At 49.0% G+C, this 22,055-nt stretch overlaps 1 protein-coding gene across 2 annotated transcripts in view; it reads left to right on the top strand.

Annotated features, from left to right (window-relative positions):
- The window catches only part of RAD21 (RAD21 cohesin complex component), a 273,785-nt gene that overhangs the window by 221,094 nt on the left and 30,636 nt on the right, over nucleotides 1-22,055 (top strand). For both annotated transcript variants that reach the window (XM_086966139.1, XM_086966141.1), the window contains exons 9-10: nucleotides 8,612-8,835; nucleotides 9,295-9,475. In XM_086966139.1, coding sequence (XP_086822265.1) covers nucleotides 8,612-8,835; nucleotides 9,295-9,475 — 405 coding nt within the window. The remainder of the gene's footprint in view (nucleotides 1-8,611; nucleotides 8,836-9,294; nucleotides 9,476-22,055) is intronic.

The following is a 22,055-nucleotide window of genomic DNA, read 5'->3' as shown; positions in this document are numbered from 1 at the left end:
TCCGTTCGCCCCACCTCCGACCTTGCCTGAGTTTCCAGGCAATTTTGCTCCGGCTTGGGACCCTAATTGGGACATGGAGCCAGATCTGCGCCGTTCCCGGCTCCGTTGGAACATTTGTTTTCCCCCTGTGCCTCCCCCGCTGCTGCCGCCTGTGCCACGGGCTGTGGAGGAGGGGGGTGACTGGGAGGGGTCGGAGGACCCTATTACGCGGCAGTGTGAGTCTGAACACGAGTGGGCGGAGGGCTCGGAGGATGCAGGTGGCCTTGACCTCTCCTCCGAGCCTGGATTTATGTCTCCTCCCGCTGTCACGGAGGAGGGCGCCACATATACTCTGGTGCTCTGTAGAATAGCTGAGGCCCTTGACCTTGATCTGCCTACTGTCACTCGCAAGACCAACCTCCTTACTGAGGTGCTTTATCCGGCGGCAAGTTCTATGGATCCTCTGCTTCCGCTCATTCAGGCCTTGACTGATGTTTTGTTGGACACCTGGTCTAGACCAGCCACTGGGGTTCCGGTAGATAAAATTAAAAGGTAGCAAGTTGTCATCGCCCGACACCGGGTGACACTGCCTTTTTAACAAATCATCCGACCCCAGAGAGCCTGGTCATTCAGGCCTTCACTTCCCAGAGTGCATTCCCTACCTCTTGGCCGGATAAGGAATCGAAGAAACTGGAGCAGTTTAGCAAGAAGGTGTTTTCTTCTGCCAGCCTGGTGCTGCAGTCATTCAACACCAAATGCCTCTTGGGCCGCTATTCTCACACTGTATGAGACACGGTGGCTCAAGCTCTGCCTCAGTGCCCGGAAGAGGTCCTGGCTGTCCTTTCCCAAGCTGTTGTGGAGGGGAAGGATGCAGCGAAGCTCGCCATTTGATTTGGGCTGGACGCCGCAGACTCTTTGGGAAGAGCTATCTTCATGACGGTTGCCTTGCGTCGCCATGCCTGTCTGCGGTCTACAGGATTTTCAGGGGATGTCCAGAGTTCCCTAATGGACATGCCTTTTGATGGTACTCTCCTCTTTGGTGATGAGGCAGAAAGTGAGCTGGAGCGTTTCGCGAACTCTTGGGCTACGGCCAAGTCCTTGGGTCTCTCCACCGCACGCCCAGCCATGTCTACCTTTCGTAGCCAAGGAAGGAGCACCCCTACACGTTCGTTCAGACAAACGCCTGTGCAGAACTAACTTTGCGCTTCTCCAACAGGAAGCTATGGCCCTCCTGGCGAAGGGGACCATCAAGTGCATTTCTGGGACAGAAGTAGAATGTTGTTGTTGTTCCTACTACTTTCTGGTCCCCGAGAAGGACAAAAGGGACCTGCGCCCCATCTTGGACCTCAGGAACGTCAATTGCTACCTCCGAAAGAAGTAGTTCAAGATGTTGACTCTGGCTCAAGTCTTGGCTGCCCTCGACACTGGAGATTGGATGGTTGTATTGGACTTGCAGGATGCATATTTAAACATCCCCGTCCTGCCAGCCCACCAGCATTACATGCAGTTCACAGTAGACCTGGAGCATTTTCAGTTTGCCGTGCTCCCCTTCGGCCTTACCAGCGCCCCTCAAGTGTTTATGCCAGTGGTCGCAGCTCATCTGCACAGGTCAGAGGTGTCGTCTTCCCCTACCTCGCCGTTTGGTTGTTGAAGGCGGGCTCACCCCAGACAGTTGTCACCCACCTTCAGACTACGACGGCCTCCTGCATTTGCTGGAGTTTTCCATCAATGTGCCGAAGTCACACCGGAGTCCTTCTCAAAAGCTCCCCTTGATCGTTTATCCTCTCGAGCAGGCTATGATTCCGATCTTTCAGCCTCTATCCCGGGTTTCAGTCAGGATGACCCTCCGGCTACTGGGCCTGATGGCCTCCTGCATCCTGCTAGTTCAACATGCCAGATGGCATATGTGGGCTAGGCAGTGGGACCTGAAGTGGGCACAGCGTCAGGGCAACCTGTCCGATTATGTCCAGATCTCGGAGGGCTGCACGACAATTACAGTGGTGGCTCACGAATCGCGATTGGGTCAATGGCAGATCCCTCTCCCTTTCCCAACTGGGGCGCACAGTGGTGACGGACGCGTCCCTTCTGGGATGGGTAGGCCCCTTGGGAGAGGCGGCGATCAGAAGCCTCTGGTTTCCTGCGAAATTCCGACTCCATATCAGTATTTTGGAGTTTCGGGCGATCCGACTTGCACTGAAAGCATTCCTTCCCTCTGTCAGGGGAAGTGTAGTGCAGGTTTTCACGGACAACACCACTGCCATGTGGTATTGCAACAAACCGGGCGGGGTGGTGTCGTGGACCGGACCCTATGTCAGGAAGCTCGGCGCCTCTGGACATGGCTGGAACATCAAGGCATTACCTTGGTGGTTCAACACCTGGCAGGTTCTCTGAACGCCTGGGCAGACTAACTCAGCAGCTGGTGCTTGATGGATCACGAATGGAGTCTGAACTTGGACGTGGCGCAAGGTCTCTTTCTGCAGTGGGGAGAGCCTTGGCTAGATCTATTCACCACCGAAGAGGACGCGCAATGTCATCAGTTCTGCGCGTTGGAATTTCCAAGGCAGCACTCGCTCTGCAATGCTTTTGTCGCGAGTAGAGTTGCGGTCTGTTGTACGCCTTTCCACCTATACCACTTTAGCCCAGAGTGCTGAAGAAGATTCGGCGCGGCCGGGCCCAAGTCATCTTTGTGGCTCTGGATTGGGTATGAAGATGCTGGTATCCCGAGCTACTCAATATTGCGATCAATCCCCCGATCAGACTACCTCTTCGGGAGGATCTTCTGTCACAGCAGCAGGGGAAGGTCCTCCACCCGAACCTGTCCAGCCTCCCTCCTCCATGCGTGGAGATTGTGCGGCGACAGTTGACAGCTTTCGATCGTCCTCCCAAGTCTGTGATGTCATTGTGGCAGCCAGGCGTCCCTCCACTAAAATGGATTATGCCTGCAGGTGGAACAAATTTGTGGCATGTTGCACACCGAAGGCTGTGGATCCCCTTTCTGCCCCTCTTTCTGAGGTCCTTCTGTTCCTTTCTTTGGCCCAGCAGGGCTCTGCTCGTGGCACTATCAAAGGTTATCTTTCGGCATCTCTGCTTCCAGATGAGCCTTCTCTTTTTATGTCCCCTGTTGTTAAGGTTCCTGAAAGGCATTACACACACGTTTCCTCCCGTGCCTTTCATCAGTCCTCAATGGGACTTAAAACTTGTCTTGACATATCTGATGTGCGCTCCCTTCGAGCCCCTTCATAACTGTCCTTTGCGTCTTCTCACTCTCAAGACTGCTTTCCTGGTAGCTATCACCTCTGCCAGAAGAGTGAGCGAGCTCCAGGCTTTCTTCCAAACCTCCTCTGTTCATCCGGACAAGGTGGTTTTAAGGACCCGTCCCTATTTCTTGCCTAAGGTTGTAACGCCCTTCCACATCTGGCAGACCATCACTTTGCCCACCTTCTTTCCGCCTCCGCATCCTATGAAAGAGGAAGAGCGGCCCCACCATCTGGATCAAAAACGTGCGCTCTCGTTCTATCTGAAGCGCACACAACAGTTCCTGGTAGATGACCAACTTTTTGTCTACGTGGGCACCAAAAAAGGTCGGGCCTTGCACTTTACTCATTGGCTAAGGAACCTCCTGTGGGGCTGTGTGCCCATTCTACCAGGGCAACAGCAGCCACTACTGCCTTGGGACGCGGCGTTCCCTTACAGGACATTTGTCAAGCCTCGCTGCACAAGTTTACCAGGCATTGCCTTGACAGTTAAGTCTGGAGAGATGGCTTCTTTGGCCATTCTGTTCTCTGTGACTTTCTGGTGTAATCTTGTTCGCAGAGCCACCACCTGGTTGGTATTGGTGGGGTATCTATTCTAAGGTAAGGATTCTATCTCTAACTTGTCTTTCAGATGCACAAGTTACTACTTGTGTAACAATATATCTTTAAGAGATATTAGTGATAGATTCCTTACCGCCCCACCCTTCCTCCCCGTTCTGCGAACTGATTTCTAGGGTTAGGGACATCGTTTTCAGGGCCCTAGTTTCATGGCACCAGTGGTCAGTTTCTTGCATGACGCTGCGTTCCTGGGGCGGAAAGTCGTGTACAGAACTGACGTCGGCGCCCATGGGTCGCGCCGGACGTCATCTCGGCGCCTACGACGCCAGCGACCGACGTGGAGCCGCACAATGCCATCTACCAACTGCTGACCAAAAACTTTCCGGAGCCAGTCTGATGCCTTGGGAAATTCTAAGGTAAGGAATCTATCACTAACTAATGTCTCTTACAGATATATTATTACACAAGTAGTAACTTGTGCATTATGCTCCGCAGCCGGGCTCCTCATTCAAAAGAAGAAAGCAAGGGACCACAGGCTGCCGCAAGGCTTACCTGCTGCTCCCTTGCCTTCTATTGAACTTGGTCTTTTCCACCACAACCAGGAAACTCTCTTTTTCGTCTGCTGCTTTTAAGAAGTGAGTGGCGTGAAAAACGGGTGTTTCCTGGGATGTGCTGTGTGTGTGCGCGCTCCACACACAGCACTGTGTGCTCTGGGTAACAAGAGGGGCGTGCGCACATGCGATCAGCCTATTTGGAACCGTGACATGGAGTTCCCCTCATTACATCTGCCAGGCAGCCAAGTGAGCTTTATTGCACATGTTCACAAAACATTACTGCCTAGACAGCCAAGTCCGGAGAGACGTCTTCTTTGGCCGTTCAGTTCTGCAGGACTTTCTGATGTGAACTAAGTTCGCAGACCCACCTCTGGTATTGCTGGGGTATCTATTCTAAGGTGAGGAATCCATAACTAATCTTTCAGTTCAGATGAACAAGTTACTTCCCTTTGTAACAATATATCTGTAAGAGACCTGTATTAGTTACGGATTCCTCACCGCCCGACCCATCCTCCCCGTTTTACGTACTGACTTCTAGAGTAAGGGGCTCTTTTAGGGCCCTAGTTTTGTTCACCAGTGGTCAGTGTTTTGCATGGCTCTGCATTCTGCCATGGGCTGTTGTGTAAAGAACTGACGTCTGCACGCAGGGCCGACGTCTAAGTAGGTACCACAAAGTCATTCTGGCGATCACGACTCCAACGGCTGATGCATAGTTGACTGAAGCGCAGGGGTACTGCTGAAGAAAAATTCTCCGGATCCAGTCTGACACCTGGGGGTAAATCTAATGTGAGGAATGCATAACTAATCTGTCTCTTACAGATATATCGTTACCAAAAGTAAGTAACTTGTTCGATTACACTGGGCACACCTGCGTGGCCCTGTTGGGATGCAACTGTACTGTCTAAAGCACATGCATTTAATTCTGAGTTAATGCATGAGCTGCAGATAGCACAAGTCGAAAAAGGCGCAACTGCTTTTCACCTTTTCAGATATGCCGTTTGGTAGTGGTGTAAAAAATTATTTTAAAACAAGCATTGGAAATGCAATAGGTCTCGCAGTAGTAAAGTTTGAGCTATAGGTGTTATTTATTTTTTGTTTTTTATTTATGTGTTGTTTTTTCTAAATAGCTAAATTAATAGCTTTCTTCTTTACAAAGCCAATAGTTATAATTTTTGTAAATGTGACACCTCTAGCATTTGTAAAGCAACATGTTTTGTATTAACGGGACTTATATGTGACTTATATGTATTGATATAAAAAAAATCAATGGCTTTAAAAAACAATTAATAATTAATACGTAAATAAAATGGATTTTATTTTATATTGCCAATAGGTTAAAGTTTATTAAATATATTTAGTGAAGATGCTGTGGTTGCGCTGAGTGAGGGTGAGGGTGAGTGAGGGTGAGAGTGAGTGAGGGGTTGAGGGTGAGTGAGGGGTTGAGGGTGGGTGAGGGGCAGCGGAGGCTTACTACTCACGGCAGGGGCACGGCCTGTGATATTGCATTCTGGCAATTCAGCCCACTGAGGGTGCATGGGGAGGGGGGAGGAGGGAGGAGAAATGCGTCTCGTCCGGAGCAGGGGGCGGAGCAGGGAGAGCGGGCTTTGAAATGCACTTCACACGGCCGGCCGGTCGTGAAACACGTTTGTTTCCAAAGGGTTAATATGTAACAGGCTTCCTTCAGTAACCGGTAACACCAAAAAATAAATTATAACAGGCCGCATGAAGCAACGCCTCAGTGTTTGTTGAAAGGCTCACAATGTCTGTCGTTGCAATAGGATTTCACAGACCTGAGCTATAAGACAGAGGAAAAGTAAACATGTATTTTGCGGGTTATGTGAGCGAACTTGTGTTTTATCTTCTTTGGGCAAAATACTTTAAAAAAAATACTGAGCGAAGATGTCCCTAATTGAATTGCTTTACTGCCACGACCATTTGCAAAAAGTTGATAGTAAATTAAATATTTAATAGATAATTGCGGTCTCTGCAGCTTTCACACAGTGGGCGACTTCGCAGACTCTATGATCAGTGATTAATATTGAAACTTGCCAAGGGGTCTTTTGTTAGTTTAACAGTACTTGTCAGGAGGCGCTAGAGTTATGCTCCAGCCAGCTGCCTATTACATTACCTGTCCAAAGCATCACCCCTAGTTTATAAATAAGTATATTTAAGACTTAACTTGCTATGATGGCCCATTCATTATTATAATCCGTTGTTGAAGTGTTGTAAACCTTTGCACTCGCCCTGCCTCGTCCGGTTTATATGCAAGTCAGAATCCTTAGATATAGCTTGCATACGTAGGAAAGAAGCGTGTTTTAAAATAGCAAGCTGTTTGATGCGCTCTTAAACCCTGTGAGTTAGCTATTTACCCCAGGGGATAGAAACAACTACAAAATCGGCAACGGAACGTAAGGAGTACGGGTAATAGATTTAACATGGCCAAGTTAAAGCGCTATGAAGCATACTCACATACCCTGACGTGCTTCATGGTAAAGCAGCAGGAAGTGTGTGCAGATGGAGCGTGGTAAACAAAGATAGCAGGAATGGAATGTATGGAGTGCGGATAATAGATTTAACAGGCTAAGTTAAAACGCTATGAAGCATACTCGCATACATGGACACGCTTCACGGTAAAGCAGCAGGGAGTGTGCGCCATCATGTTGCCTTCCTTATCACGCTGCCCAGGAGTCAGAAGGTGGACAACATGGACAGCGAGAGGGGAGCATGGAATTTACAACTTGAACGGCTTGAGGAGGTGAGGGAAGGGCTAAAGGCAACAATGTCACCGGGTGAAAAAAAAGCGAAAGAGAAAGCAGGGTAACCTGACCCAGGAGGGGGGAGGAGGGAGGAGAAATGCGTCTCGGCCGGAGCAGGGGGCGGAGCAGGGAGAGCGGGCTTTGAAATGCACTTCACACGGCCGGCCGGTCGTGAAACTGAAAGCATGGCTGGCCGGCCGTGAAAGCCTTTGATGCCGCAGGGGGTGGAGCGGCACCAGCTGGGAGAGTAGGCAAGGCAGGCGGCTGGGGGCATGTGCACGCGCTTTTAAGCTCAATGTGCATGCGCATTGAGCTTAAAAGTCACGGGCACTGCAAGGAATCGCCACGATTCCTTGCAAGTTGGACAAAGAGTGGATAAGCCCCCATAGTCTCGCTTGCTCGATGCGCATCGACAGGCGAGACCTAAAAATTAGGGATTGTAGGACAACAAGGATAAAATGAGTAGAGGATGAACTGAGAAATTGTAGAGCACTATAGTGTCTGATGTGTGCTTGGTAGCAGTGCACTGGAGATGGCAAGAAAATATGCACTACCATGAAGTGCTAAAATGAAAAAAAGTAGTCCCCTGATATCAGTTTCAAGTCTTCCAATCAAAAGGATGGTAAAGAAGCTATGGTCCGAGGGAGGGGCAGCCAAAAAAAAGAGGAAAGAAAGCCATTAAACGAGCAAATGACTAGTAAGCCAGCCGACAATGAGCAGTGGCCTGTCCCAGAGTACACAAGTATTATTGCTCACAATAGGTCTTTCAACCAAAGCAAATCTGCATATAGTAGAGATCTGAAAATGGGTTGTGACTTCTGCCAGTAATTTGGCTTGTGATAAAGGAAAAACATGTAAATAAAATGGGAGAAATAAAGTAAAGAAATAAGAGGCAGTTCAAATAAAAAATATTGAAGCTCTCACAAGCAAAGTAAAACAAGCATTGTTAAAGGCAATAAGTCTACCATTGGAGCCTTTGTAATCCCTGGCACTTAAGGGAACCTCTTGTGTGTGGATGTGCTCCTTGTAAAATGGCTGAAAGCAGTCGGTTAAAGTGAAGTTAATCATTAGCTTTAGGGAGTTGATCCACCGACATGTGCTGTAGAGGGCATGCTGAAAGCACCTATAAGTATATTAGTCATAGAATTGTAGTAAAATAAAAATGTCTGGGCTTATGCCACACCTAAACAAAGGTGTAAAATAATATTCAGGGCAGATATATGGGTATTCCTCAATTACAAGGAACGAAAAAACAGTGGCATGCCTTTTAGAAGTCTGGGTCAGTTTACAAGGCTTTTGAATTACACTAGTTCTGATTCACCAAACATTCTACCGCTTATTAAACCATGGAAAGACTAGATGCAGAATAATGCACAGAATTGGGACCTACTACTAATCTCAAGGTACAGATCTGTTCGTATTGACGGCATATTTTTTGCAACTAATGATTTTTCACTTTAATAAGGTTTTAGATGTTGGGTATTTCCAGTAATGTTTATTCTCCCTTTAGTAAAGGAAACAAAAGCAAAACGAAAGAGGAAGCTAATTGTGGACAGTGTGAAGGAATTGGACAGCAAGACTATCCGTGCCCAACTAAGTGATTACTCCGATATTGTTACCACCCTGGACCTTGCACCACCTACAAAGAAACTAATGATGTGGAAGGAGACTGGTGGGGTCGAAAAGCTGTTTTCTCTGCCTGCTCAGCCATTATGGAATAGTAGGCTGTTGAAGGTAAAGTAGCAGTAATGAGTTATCTTTTGACCAGTGAATACTGCAAACCTGCAGCAATTGACTGACTGTAAACTGAGGTCTTTATAGAAGTTAAGCATGCATTTTGTTAAGTCACATCAATGTATCGCCAAGCAACATGATTTGAGGACCCGTTTTGAAATATATAGGTGCTTACTTTATAACGCAACAAGGACCTCTATAGTCCAGTTGGATCTCTGGCAACTAGGTGTCATGTTAATTCAAATAACCATCCAAATCTGGTAGAATTTAGTTCAGAGTTCAGCACCTGAATTGACAACGGTTTCTGCTCTAAGAGGTGGTGGTGTGGATTCAAGGGAGAGAAATTGTCTATGTAGAGATAGTACTGTTTTGTTACTATTGGTCTTGTTAATGATTCAGTGTGTCTTGCAAGCGCTCTTTAGTGGCTTGTTAAATAATTGAAATGTGTATTCTTTATAGCTGTTCACCCGTTGCCTAACGCCAGTGGTGCCAGATGAACTTAGGAAGAGAAGGAAAGGTGGAGAAGCTGACAATCTGGATGAATTCTTAAAAGAATTTGAAAATCCAGAGGTTCCCAGGGAAGAACAGCAACCACCCCAGCAGCAATCACAGCTGCCACAACAACCGGGCGATGTCATTGGTTTGTTAAACCTTTACCTATTAACACTTGTCTGTGTAATTTATGCTTTTTAAAAAAAACCTTTGATTCCTTGCTGTGTATTTTCTTAATTTGTCAAAACAAAAGCAGCTTCATATTGGGTAAAATACTACCTAGTTAATCAACTTTAGTCTCTGGCTGCCGTCAGTTGAGTATCTTTCTTGAATTGGTCTTCAAGCAATCTTCAAATAATGAAGGCAGCACCCACATACATATCAGAATGCAAATAGCCATTGTATATTTTCTGTGTCTTTAACGCACGCTACAAAACACTGACTTTCTCTAATGGGAAAGAGTACTGTAAATTACGGGAAGAGGTGAGATTGTAATAACCTACGAACAGATGCATGAGCACTGGGAGATATTTGTTTTTATTTATATAGTATGCATTTGCAGCAATGAGACTTGAACTGTCATTTTCCTTACAGCTGCATGGTTTGCCAGTCTTATGAGCCTCGTGAGCTTTGATTGAAAATTACTCCTTTGCACAGACTGATTTTAAGCAAGATAGATCTAATTAAAAAAGGCAAGACTGTCTCCCATCTGCATCAGCTCTTCTGAGCTGAAAAGTACTCTTCTATGAAAACCATTGAAGACCAGATTCTTACTTCAAATGGCTAATCTAAAGTGCTTCCCAATCATTGCAAACTACCAAATGGAGGGGTGTGGCCAGCAAGATGGCCCATCGGCAGTCCTAAGTGCGAGCTGCGGGCCCGACTGCATAATCCTGCTGCCCCAGAACCACCACAGTGCCCATGACCATGTCTGTTTTGCGGGGTTAATGTAGGGGTGGCTATAATTGCCTGTCAGATTGTTGCCTGCAGAAGGGCCCATGTTCACACCATTGACCAGCCAAAGACCCAGCTGGTGCACATATCCTAGAGCTGCGTCCGGTGATTGACGTACCGAAGGTAGAGTTCCCTTTGGCACGGTGCCCACACTTCGGAGCATGCTGCCCGTGCAGGATTTGTCCCTGCCCCCAGACTGACAGTGAAGCGCGGGTGCCATCTGCTGGGAAAGAGTGGCCTGTCGAAGAGGCCCATGGGCCAAGACGAGAGGTGGGCACCTACGGCAACCACAGAGGTATGGTTCGCTGCTACATACCAGATTTCCTTCAATCCATTCTATAACCCCCTCCCCAGTGAAAACACGTCACATCCCTGTGTCCTCACTCCATGTACGATTCTTAAGTGTGAGAAAGTGCCATCTTTCTTGCATGGTATGCCCCCACTTTTTGCTGAATTGCTGATGTGCTTTGACTGAGTGTGCCCTGGGCTCCTGCCAATCGGGTGCCCAGGGCCTGTGTTCCTTCACTAAAACTGTGTTGAAACTAAAGCCCAATTGGCATCTCTAGCCACATGTCAGCCCCTGGTAAATGGTACCCTAGGTACCCAGGGAATTGTGACCAGAGTAGACCTCGGAGTGCTGCAGCACTCATTGTGCCACCATTAGGGGCCCTGCACCCTGAAAAACACACACACTGCCTGCAGGCTGTGTCCTTATGCAGAACTAAGCACTGTGTCGACATGGCACACCTCCCTGTGTGCCATGCCTACAAACCCACTGCCCTGGCATACATCAGTCACCCCTCTAGCTGGGGGCCCTATGACAGTGTTATGGGCACAGGTGCATGAGCCCTGTGCCCTTACAGTACCCAGGGCACTGTAAGTGCAGTGATGACATTAAGAGTATATCGTGCTGGGAGGTTGTCATTACGAACGCCACAGCACCATAATGGCTACACTGAAGACTGACAAGTTTGATATCAAACTTCTCAGCACTTCAAACCCACACTGATGCCAGGGTGGGATTTAATGTAAAATGCACTTCATAGGGCAGAGGTCTTCAAACGTTTGGAAGGCGAGACCCCCCTGTCAATATTTTCAGGAATAAGGACTCCCTCCTGGCAAACATTTCTAAACCTATAGACAGGGCTACTGGCATTGAGGACCTAATTATGCGGCAGGTTCGACTAAATTGTGTGGTAAGAAAATGTAAATAATGCTTTGTGATGCTGCATATTTTGGTCTAGTATTGCTTCATTATTTTGACATTGTTTACACACAGTAACACTGAGGAAAGATTGAATCTAGTTAGTACCAGTTTATAACCAAAATAACGCAATAAACAGAAAGACGTCTAGTCAACCTTTGAGAAGGGCCTCCAAACCGCAGGAATACATGTTGCCACTTTAAAAGCTCACCAGGCCCAAGCCAGGAGCAGCAATGGTCCATTAAAACCCTGGTGGTCTTGTGCAGAGTTAAGTAGAGTTACCCACGTCTTTCCTCCCAACCCTGCCCTTCCATCCCTCTCTCCTCTCCCCTCCCAACCCCGGATCTCCCTCTCACTTTGCAGGCCATTTTCTTTCACCCCTGTTTTTTCTTTTTTTTTTTTTTTTTCCAAAACCTTTATTGCACTTTACATAGTACACAGCGGAATGCCTGCAACCCTGTGGGCCGGCCGCTATCAGAGGATCGTTGTTCACAATGATTTTCAGCAAAAAGGATAGTAAAGCTACAGTTACATTAAATGCGTGACGGAGCGTGCTGAAAACATAAAAGCGCCAGTTAAGCAACTATTCAATGCCGGAAATGAGGTTTTGATGGAGTTTTTTCATTTTTTGAAAAATAACAAACTCAGAACCACAAACAGTTAGGAATTACATTACGGTCTAGTACGAATCAGTGCACTTCAGGTCACAAGTGTCTCTTGGGCCCATGGAAATCCGACATCCCCGCACAGTACATGCATGCATCTACGTACAACACATGCCCCCACTCCCCTTGACTCACCAGTCTAAACCCTAAGAGGAGGCCTCCTGCAGCAGCCCAGTTCTCCACCCCACCCCTCCAACCCGCCTAGGTTTAGCCCTCCTCGCCCTCATCGTCGGAGTCGTCTTGATCATCCTCCGGCAAGGGTTCGCATATGTCCCCTCTGTATTCATTCCATTTCAGCCATATCTTGTTCCATTTCCCCGGGCAGGTTCGGTTGGAGTACACTGCACGCTCGGTCAACATTACTCGATCCATGTTTAAGCACCATTGGGACTTGGTTGGAAGTTCCGCCGCCCCCCAGCGCTGTGCTGTGTCCCGTTTCGCTACCATTAGCCCTGCCGTGACCCAAAGTTGCTCCTTTCACCCCTGTTTACAACTTCAGAACTCTCTAATCAACCTCACTTCACGTTTAATCACCTCTTGCCATTATGTCTTTTCACTGCCCTCATCTCCAACAGTCTCTTGCATTTATCTCATGTCCCTGTCACTTCTCTCACCCCTCAGCACTTCTCATTCACCTCAAGTCTTTCCCTTCAAATTTCTGTCTATTTGTATCTTACACCGCTCCAATCACCCTTTTATCTTTCACATCTCCCCTTTGTTCTTTCACACCTTCTTGAATCAACGTCCCTCTCCCCTGTTACCTCAGCCCCCATCCCAGTTCTCTTCCCCCATCGCTGCTGCACCTCACTAATGTCGCATCAATTTCTCTTTTTACGTCACAGATCACCTCCCAGCCATCTTCTCCCACAGTTTAACAGTAACTCCCCTGTGCCCTCACCTTTCACTCACCTCTACTCTCGCATTTCTGCACATCCTTTGGCACTTCACATTTATTCTCGTTTCTGACCTCTTAAATTGAATGCTCTAATTCCCTTGCTGTCCTCTACCATCCTATCTCCTTTCACCCTCTCACCGAGCATACGGGTTGGTTTATAACATAAACTGACCTGTATGCTCTTCTCGACCTGTGCCAATCTTCTTATTGTTCCCTAATTCAGGAAGGCAGGAATTATCGGTCTCGCTGTTTTGGTGCAGGCCGCACAGTTTTGGTCTGGTCTTCAATGGTTTTCATAGAAGAGTACTTTTCGGCCCTCGATTATTTGAAAAACACTGGTGAAATTTCTCTTAAAATAGGAATTGTGTAAGTGCCCCACACCCCGTGGGTCACACTGCAGCCGATTTGCGCACCCAATATATAATCCCGATTTGTGCCTCAAGTGTTTTGTACTGGGGACACAATTTTCTTACTGACATATGTTTTAGAAGAATGCGCTGAAAATGCACTGTGTTCTATTTGTTTGTACACTTCCTGGGAAGAGACCCTTTTTCCACATTAATGACTTTGAGGATGTCAGGCTTGCTCACTACGTTCGCTTGTAGCAATTTGTAGCTAGTATTGAAACTACATGGGCTGTCCTTCACTGAGTACATTAGATCATACTGATCTACTAAATTACATTTAATAAAGGTAATAGTTTTTAAACATGAACAACTAAGTAGAATAATTTTAGTATACGGTAGTAATATTGTCAAATAAATCTGGTTAGTACTCGCCGTCAGCTGAATGACTTAAAAGTGCTCTCAAATGTGATGGCAGCCAAGTAAATTGATTTGCCCAAAATCACACAATCTGATCAAGCAAGGAAGCTGCGTTTTTGATCCCAACTTCCCAACTCAAAGATTGCACACATCCGCTTCTCTAATATTAAACACCATAGGCTCTGGGTTTATATTTCTGCGAGTAACTTTGCATAGTGATGTCAGTAAATTCCATGTTGCGTCAATACGACGTAAACCAATCTTTCCTAAGAAAAGGACAAAGTTAAGGGTAATGGCAATCAAACAGAACAATTTGGGACGTGTCAACACTTCACTGAAAGCAATTATATACATTAGCATAACAAGGACGTTTAAGATATCCCACGGAGCTCTGACAAGCATTCACAGGGACAGGCGAAGCATTGCCTGGCTGTACAAAAACTACATTGGCTGCAGACAAACAGGAAGGCACACTTTCTGCATTTAAACTCCCTGATCAAGTAAAAGCAGTGAAGTACCCATGGGGGCAGAGAGGAGAATGGCACTTAATGCACAGGAACAGAACTGCAGGCGGTCAGAAATGCCTGACACTGCTTTCAGGAGCCTGATTTCCATGTGGCCACTCACTGCCTGTTGCCTCAGACTTCTGCTGGACTTTCGCGCTGATTTCTATGGTCTTTGACTTGGGGCCTCGATTTCACCTACGCTATTCTCACGTATTTGACCCTTGTATTGATGCAGAGAGGAGGACACCACCTGCATTTGGTAGGAGCGGACCTTCGAGCATGAAAAAAACTGCACTTCAGCAGAAAGGAAACCATATCTGTTGAGCCGAAAAAAAATGTGGAAACTGCGTAATTAAGCACACCCTGCAAGTTTGTGTGCAATCTACACGTCTCCAGCATTACGTCATTCCCAATTTAACGAAACGTCCTCTGAAAAGAAACCTCTCTCAACTACCAAAACGCTAAAAAAAAAAAATCATTGAAAGCGGAGAGTACAATAGTAAACAGCAACACTGAATACATGTGGTGCTTCACGGAACACGACCACAGCAGACTTGAGACACTTGACTTTTTTTTTTTGTGCAAAATCCTTCAGTGTGACCAGGAATGTGCAACCCCCTTTTTCTCACTCCACGACCCCCATGGGTGTCGCGCCCCACAGTTTGAAGACTCCTGACATAGGGCATCTTGGAAATGCCCCCTGAAACCTAACCTACAATTCACGACTTGTCTGAGAGCCTGCCACACAGCAGACATGTTGCTGAACCCCTGGGTAGAGAGCCATGTGCTCTCCTGGGCCTGCAACAATGTACGTCCTGGGTGAGGTACAAGGTCTCCTCCCCCAGGATGGGCAGGGGAAGCTTCAAAGGCATGCCGCCTTTTTGAGCTTCTCCAGGCCACTTGCTGTACTCAGCAACTGGCCGCCACCCGTTCTGACCCCAACTCTGGCTGGAAAGACTGGCGGGAAACCCTCAGTGAGGAAAGGGGGTGGGCCAGCCTGTGCCAACTCCACCCCTCATGTTGGAGAGGCGAGGTGAAGCACGACTCCGGGCCCCGGCCATCTTGAGGATGGGGAGCCTGCCCAATCGGAGATGGGCTCCTGCCTCACTCCCACAGGAAAGGAGCAGGATAGGGGGTGTACTCACCCGAGGGCAGGGACCCACACCCTACCTGTAACGCCCCTAAATTTAGTATTTTGGGGCTCGCTGAACCTTCTTTCCTCAGATCCCGATTTCGAAACAAGAAAAGACCAAGAAGACTTGCTGTGCATCTCCTAACAAGAGGACGACACCAACTGACTTGGCCCCAGCTCTACAGGTCTGTTGATCCTTGAACCTGCTCCTGCTAAATCCCATGATCTACTGCGGGCAGCAACCTCGAGAACCCCGGAGGACCTGCCTGCCTTGAACCTCTTAGAGACTGGGACTCCCATGAGTAGTGGTTCTGCTCAAACATCAATACCCCTGGTGCCAGCCAGGAACCGCGAATCCAGCACACGCTGCACATGCTGCACCTGCTGAGCCCGGCCTGTGCCTGAGTGGGCTAAGACTGAGGATGTCACCCCGGCGATTCTGACATGGAATCCAGTGCCCAAGGACCCTCCTCCGTGACCCAGACGACGCTTGTAGCCTCAGAACAAAGGACCTCTCCAGCAGAGGGTAAGATTTCCAGACGTCAAGACAACCCTGCACCTGGCGCCCCCGGCCCCCTGTGCCCATTCCGGGGTGCCTACCTATCCTCCTTGATCCCAACTTACCCCTCAAAGTGTAGCGTAGAGACCGTTTCCAAACACAGCGTGTGCTAAGGTACAAGCTGAGTTTGGAAAGTGTCTACGCTTTTGTTAGTAAAGCGCAGGGCAGACTGTGGCTTTTTGTTTAAGTATTGATGTTAATCGGAGCCCGTGAAGGGGCTCAGATTAACAGCAATATTTAAACAAAAGGCCACAGTCTGCCCCGCGCTCCCACATAGCCACCAGCCCCTCCGCCTCCTTACCTACACTAGTCATGTTCCAGCCGCTCGCTTCTTCAAAGCGGCCAGCGGCGACTCTAGCGTGACGTCCTGTGTGCGCGCTCCTAGCGAGTCGGTGCGCAGGATGTAAGGAGAGGTGCGCGTGCGCCCCCTAGAGGGAACGGTGAGTACCATTCCTGGGCTCTGTAAGTGCAGTGATGCCATTAAGAGTATATGGTGCTGGGAGGTTGTCATTACGTACTCCACAGCACCATAATGGCTACACTGAAGACTGACAAATTTGATATCAAACTTCTCAGCACATTAAACCCGCACTGATGCCAATGTGGGATTTAATGCTGAATGCATGAAAGAGGGCATCTTAGAGATGCCCCCTGAAGCCTAACCAACTTTCAGTGTCCTGACTGCATGTTTACCAAGGCTGCCACCACCAGACATGTTTCTAGACCCCTGGGTCTAGAGCTTTCCGCTCTGGGGGGCCTGAAACAAGGCACATCCTGGGACGAGGTGCCAAGCCTTCAAAGGCATGCCGCCTTTGTGAGCTTCTCCAGGCCACTTGCTGTACTCATCAACTGGACCCCACCGGTTCTGACCTCCACTCTGGCGGGAAGACGGGCAGGAAAATCTAAGTGAGGAAAGGAGGCGTGCCAGCTTCTACCAGCCCCACCCTTCAGGTGGGAGAGGCGAGGTGAAGCACAAGTCCGGGCTCCCCCCATCTTGAGGGGAGCCCTATCAGTCACTCCTGCTCCCCTACCACAGGAGAGTAGCAGGATAGGGGGTGTAGTTACCCAAAGACAGGGATCCATTGATCCTTACCCTACCTGTAACGCCCCTAAATTTAGTTTTTAGGGGCACCCTGATCCTTCCTTCCTCAGATCCCGATTTTGAAACAAGAAGAACAAGGAGAAAGAAGACCTTCAGTGCAGTTGCTAACAAGAGGGCGACACTAACTAACTTGGGCCCCAGCCCTACCGGCCTGTTGATCCTTGAAATCTGCTCCTGCTAAATCCCGGTGTCTCCTGTGGTCAGCAACCTCGAAAACCCTGGATGACCTGACTGCCTTGCTCATCTTAAGACTGGGATTCCCACGAGCAGTGGGTTCGAGGCATGTGGGCTGCTGAATTCATATCTGTGCATAGATCGCCGCCTAGTGTTGGGTCCGGATGATCGCACATTGTTGTCCTGGAAGAGTCTTCGAAGTATCACGAGATAGGTGGCTCCTCCCCTGGACTACAGTGCGCATGGGCATAGACTCCATCTTCAGATTGTTTGTTTCCGCCATTGGGTTCAGATGCATATTGGTTCACTCAAGTCTGAATCGATATAAAAGTTTCTTAAGGCCAAAAGGCCTTTCGTTTTTTCGTCGGTATAGTCTTGCGTTCGGTGCCCAGTTCTGTTCCAGCTCAGTTCCTGAGCCGGATATCCAGGAGAGCCGCGTGCTTATCGACGCTGAAGGCCCGGTCGACGCCGGGGGCCTTATCGACTACCCATCATGGAACGGCACCAGTTCAAGAGATGTCCCGTGTGCATCTCCAAATATCCCCACATCGACGTCCACCCTGTGTGCAACAAGTGTCTGTCGCCGGATCATGATGAAGCCAGCTGCATGGCTTGTTCCCGTTTTCGATCTAAGAAGGCGCTTCTGCATCGACGCGCTGCGCGCAAGGAAGCCCAGCAGACTGCACCGGAGCCGGTGGACATCTTCGATGCCGGGGATGATGAAGGAGCAGACGGGGAGGTTCGAGAGAACCTGTCGAATCCCGCGTCGGAGGTCGACTCCAACTAAGACGCTGATGTTGAGATGCTCGAAGCGGAAGAAGTCGTCGACGAGGTAGGAGACGACGATGGGGCCTTTGGGGCCTTGGAAGATAGCTCGAGTGAGGAGCTATGCCCACAAACTGACACTGGGGCCGAAACGCTTCATAAGGCTCAGGTCGAGGGATCGCCACAAGGCCTTACCCAAGATCTTCCTATAAGTTCTACGGCCCCGCCTTCGGGCTCAGACATGTCTAAGGAGCCGCAAACAGCGAAACCGAAAGTGAAAGCTCCGGTATCGACGCAACCAAAAGCACTGGTGACTACTTCGAAACCGAAAGTGCGTATTGCTTTGGTCGGCTTGAAGTCCTCGGACCTGTCTGCACCGACTAAACAGAAGAGCGTTCTCGACCCGAAGAAACCGCTGAAGGGCGTCGAGACTAAGTTTAGCACGCTGAAGGCAAAGGTCAAGGCAGTCGACCCGAACAAATCGGCGCCGAAGACAGTCAACACCGACAAAGGATTCGGTGATCCAAAGGTTCTCGAGCCTCCGCGTCGGCCGGACAAGGCCAAGAGCGGAACAACTCCCAAGTCCACCCCTGGTGGTGCCTCGAAGGATTCCGTCGAGTCGACGCAGCCGTCCGCCTCCTTCTCGAGGCAGGTGGCAGACTCCCTGAAGCGCATCAAAGACAAGGTTTCGGTGGTCGGGCCTAAGGATCCTCCACCTTCAAAGCCTGCAGATAAACCTCAGAAGACGTAGACGCCCATCCACTTCACGCCGCCACCGAAAGTGGTGCCGAAGGCTTTCTTCCCTAAAATGGCCGTCGACGTGTCCAGGAAGGTGTCCACGGTGCCGAAGCCGACAACTGTGGTCCCGGCCGCAAAGCATCGACAATCCTTGTTGGGAGAGCGACGGGAACAGTTTATAGATGCCGAGACAGGCAGACTTTCTCTTTATAAGAGAAAAATCGCCCCGGAACAGCCAATGGAGTCCTATAAAATACCACTAAAGAAGAAGGATTCTACTTCAACACCTGTTCTTTTAGAACCTGTATCTCAACGTGGCCATGATGTCTCACCCACTTATTCAGATGTGGACACTGGGGAAGGTGATGATGACGAATACAGCTATCCTGTGGACACTGATCCTGATAATAAAAATGAACCCTGGGCAGATGCTGCTGACCCAGGTGATCCACACTCTGCCCCAGACACAAGTGTATGCTGTAAAAACGTCGCCTACTGAGGATTCAGCAGCGTTTAATGCACTCATTGAAAGGGCGGCTAAAAATCATGACGTACAGCTCCATGCTGACCCCATTGAAGTAGACTTTCTTTTTGACACCTTTTCCACCTCAGAGAGGACTGTCAAGACTCTGCCTATGTTGAAGGGTGTCTTGAAGCATGCTGGGGAAATCTTTAAGGAGCATGTAAGAGCCAGGGTGATAAACCCCAGGATTGAAAAGAAGTACAAACCGGCGCCTGGAGACCCTACTTACATTACTGGACAGTTGCCGTTGGACTCTCTTGTTGTTTCTAATGCCCGGAAGAGGGCTAATTCACAAACAACGGGTGATGCTCCTCCCCCAGATAAGGAATCTAAGGTGTTCGAGGCATCAGGGAAAAGGGTAGCAGCTCAAGCGGCCAATATCTGGCGCATTTCAAACACTCAGGCACTCTTAGTCAGGTATGAAGGGCCCATTACAACACACTTGAGACCCTGTTACAGCACCTACCAGATGAATATAAAGAGGCAGCTGAGATGCTCATCCAGGAAGGGAAGCTCATATCAAATGCTTCTATCAAATGTGCACTGGACGCAGCAGACACAGCGGCCAGAGCTGTTAACACTAGTGTCATGTTGAGGCGACATGACTGGCTCAGAATCTCCGGGTTCAAGCCAGAGATACAGACCACCATTCTAAATCACAGTAAACCCTGATCATCTATTTGGCCCAGAGGTGGACACCACCTTGGAGAAAATCAAGAAAGACACAGACTGCAAAGTCTATGGGGGCTCTCCAGTCGCAGCAGTTCAGGGGTGGTTCTTTTCGTCGCTCAAGCAATAGAGATGTTTCCAGAGGCCAGCTGTCCCAGAACACACAGTACTATAAAGGTGGCGCGCAAACCACATACACCAAACAAAGTAGAAGTGGATATCGTGGAAACAGCGCCAAGGACAGAGGTCGTGGAAACAACAACTCCAGGTCCTCCGCTACTAACAAACAGTGACGCCTTGTCACTGCCCCCCGACCAGGCAGCACCCGTCGGGGGGAGACTTCAACAGTTCCTGCCAGTCTGGAAGTCCATCACCACAGACAGGTGGGTCACGCAGCTTATCCAGTACGGTTATTGTCTGGAGTTAACTTCCACTCCACCCAACATACCCCCAAGACACCGTCCTATGTCCGCCGAGCATTTGCACTTATTGCAGCAGGAGGTACTCGTCATGCTGCAAAAAGGGGCAATCGAGCTTGTGCCTGCGGAAGAAAGAGGCACAGGAGTTTACTCACTGTACTTCTTGATACCAAAAAAGGACGGGTCCCTCAGACCCATACTGGACCGCAGACCCCTCAATAAGTACATTCTGTCGGAGCACTTTCACATGCTAACACTGCAGCAAGTCCTACCGTTGCTCAGTCGGGGAGATTTTCTCGCAACATTAGATCTGAAAGATGCGTATTTTCATATTCCGCTGCACCCGTCACACAGAAAATACCTCTGGTTCACCATCCAAAATCAACATTACCAGTTCAAGGTTCTACCTTTCGGAGTCGCCACGGTACCCAGGGTGTTTACAAAGTGCCTGGCGACAGTGGCGGCACACCTACGGAGACGGAACATTCACGTCTACCCTTATCTGGACTGGCTAATCCAGGCAAAGTCGCCCCAGCAGTGTGCCGCCCACATGTCCCACACCATTCACCTTCTTCACGATCTGGGATTCTCACTGAATTACCCAAAGTCCCACCTGCAACCCGCCCACATACGGCAGTATCTGGGTGCGACGATAAACACTCTGGCAGCCAAATTCAGTGAGGGTCAGCAGCATTCAATCGCCGATACAGAAATTCAGACCTCAACACTCGCTTCCAGCAAGAGTGTTCATGCAGTTGATAGGCATGATGGCCTCCTTCATCTTCATAGTCCCGCACTCGAGACTAAATATGCATCCACTTCAGGAGTGCTTAGCACGTCTGTGGACTCAGGCTCACGGACAGTTGAAAGACCTAGTGTTGGTAACCGGTCGTGCATACAGCTCTCTGCATTGGTGGAATCCACAAAACCTTTGCAAGGGACGACCGTTCCAGGAGCCTGTGCCACAGATCATTCTGACGACGGACGCATCTCTCCAGGGTTGGGGAGCTCATGTACTCCACTACACTGTGCAGGGACTATGGACGGCACAGCAGAGGAAGATGCATATCAACGTTCTAGAACTGATGGCTATCTTCATAGTGATGAAAACATTCAAAGTACATCTATGCAACAAGGTCGTGTTGATCCGGACGGACAACATGACGGCCATGTACTACATCAAGAAGCAGGGAGGTACACACTCTCCACAGTTGTCTCATCTGGCTCTGAGCATGTGGAAGTGGGCCATTCAAAGGAATATCTTCCTCATGGCGGAACACCTCCCGGGCAAGGACAATCAGATGGCGGACCTGCTCAGCTGGTACAGCCACCAAATGCACGAGTGGGAGATACATCCATCAGTACTCCACCCGTACTTCCAAAGGTGGGGGTCATCCAGAGATGGACCTGTTCGCCACAAAGGAAAACGCCAAATGCCGAAGCTTTGCCGCCAGGTTTCCACACCCACAGTCGCAGGGCAATGCGATATGGATGAACTGGTCAGGCAAATTTGCGTACGCTTTTCCCCCAGCACCTCTAATACCGCTGGTGGCACGCAAACTGAAGCAACACTCGATAACTCTCATCCTGGTTGCTCCAACGTGGGCATGCCAACCATGGTACACCACGTTTCTGGAACTATCCGTGGTACCGCATCAA

This window comes from Lissotriton vulgaris, chromosome 4_1, assembly GCF_964263255.1.
Source record: "Lissotriton vulgaris chromosome 4_1, aLisVul1.2, whole genome shotgun sequence".
NCBI lineage: Eukaryota > Metazoa > Chordata > Amphibia > Caudata > Salamandridae > Lissotriton > Lissotriton vulgaris.
The sequence above is the reverse complement of the archived record's forward strand: the minus strand, read 5'-3'. Positions and strand labels throughout refer to the sequence as shown.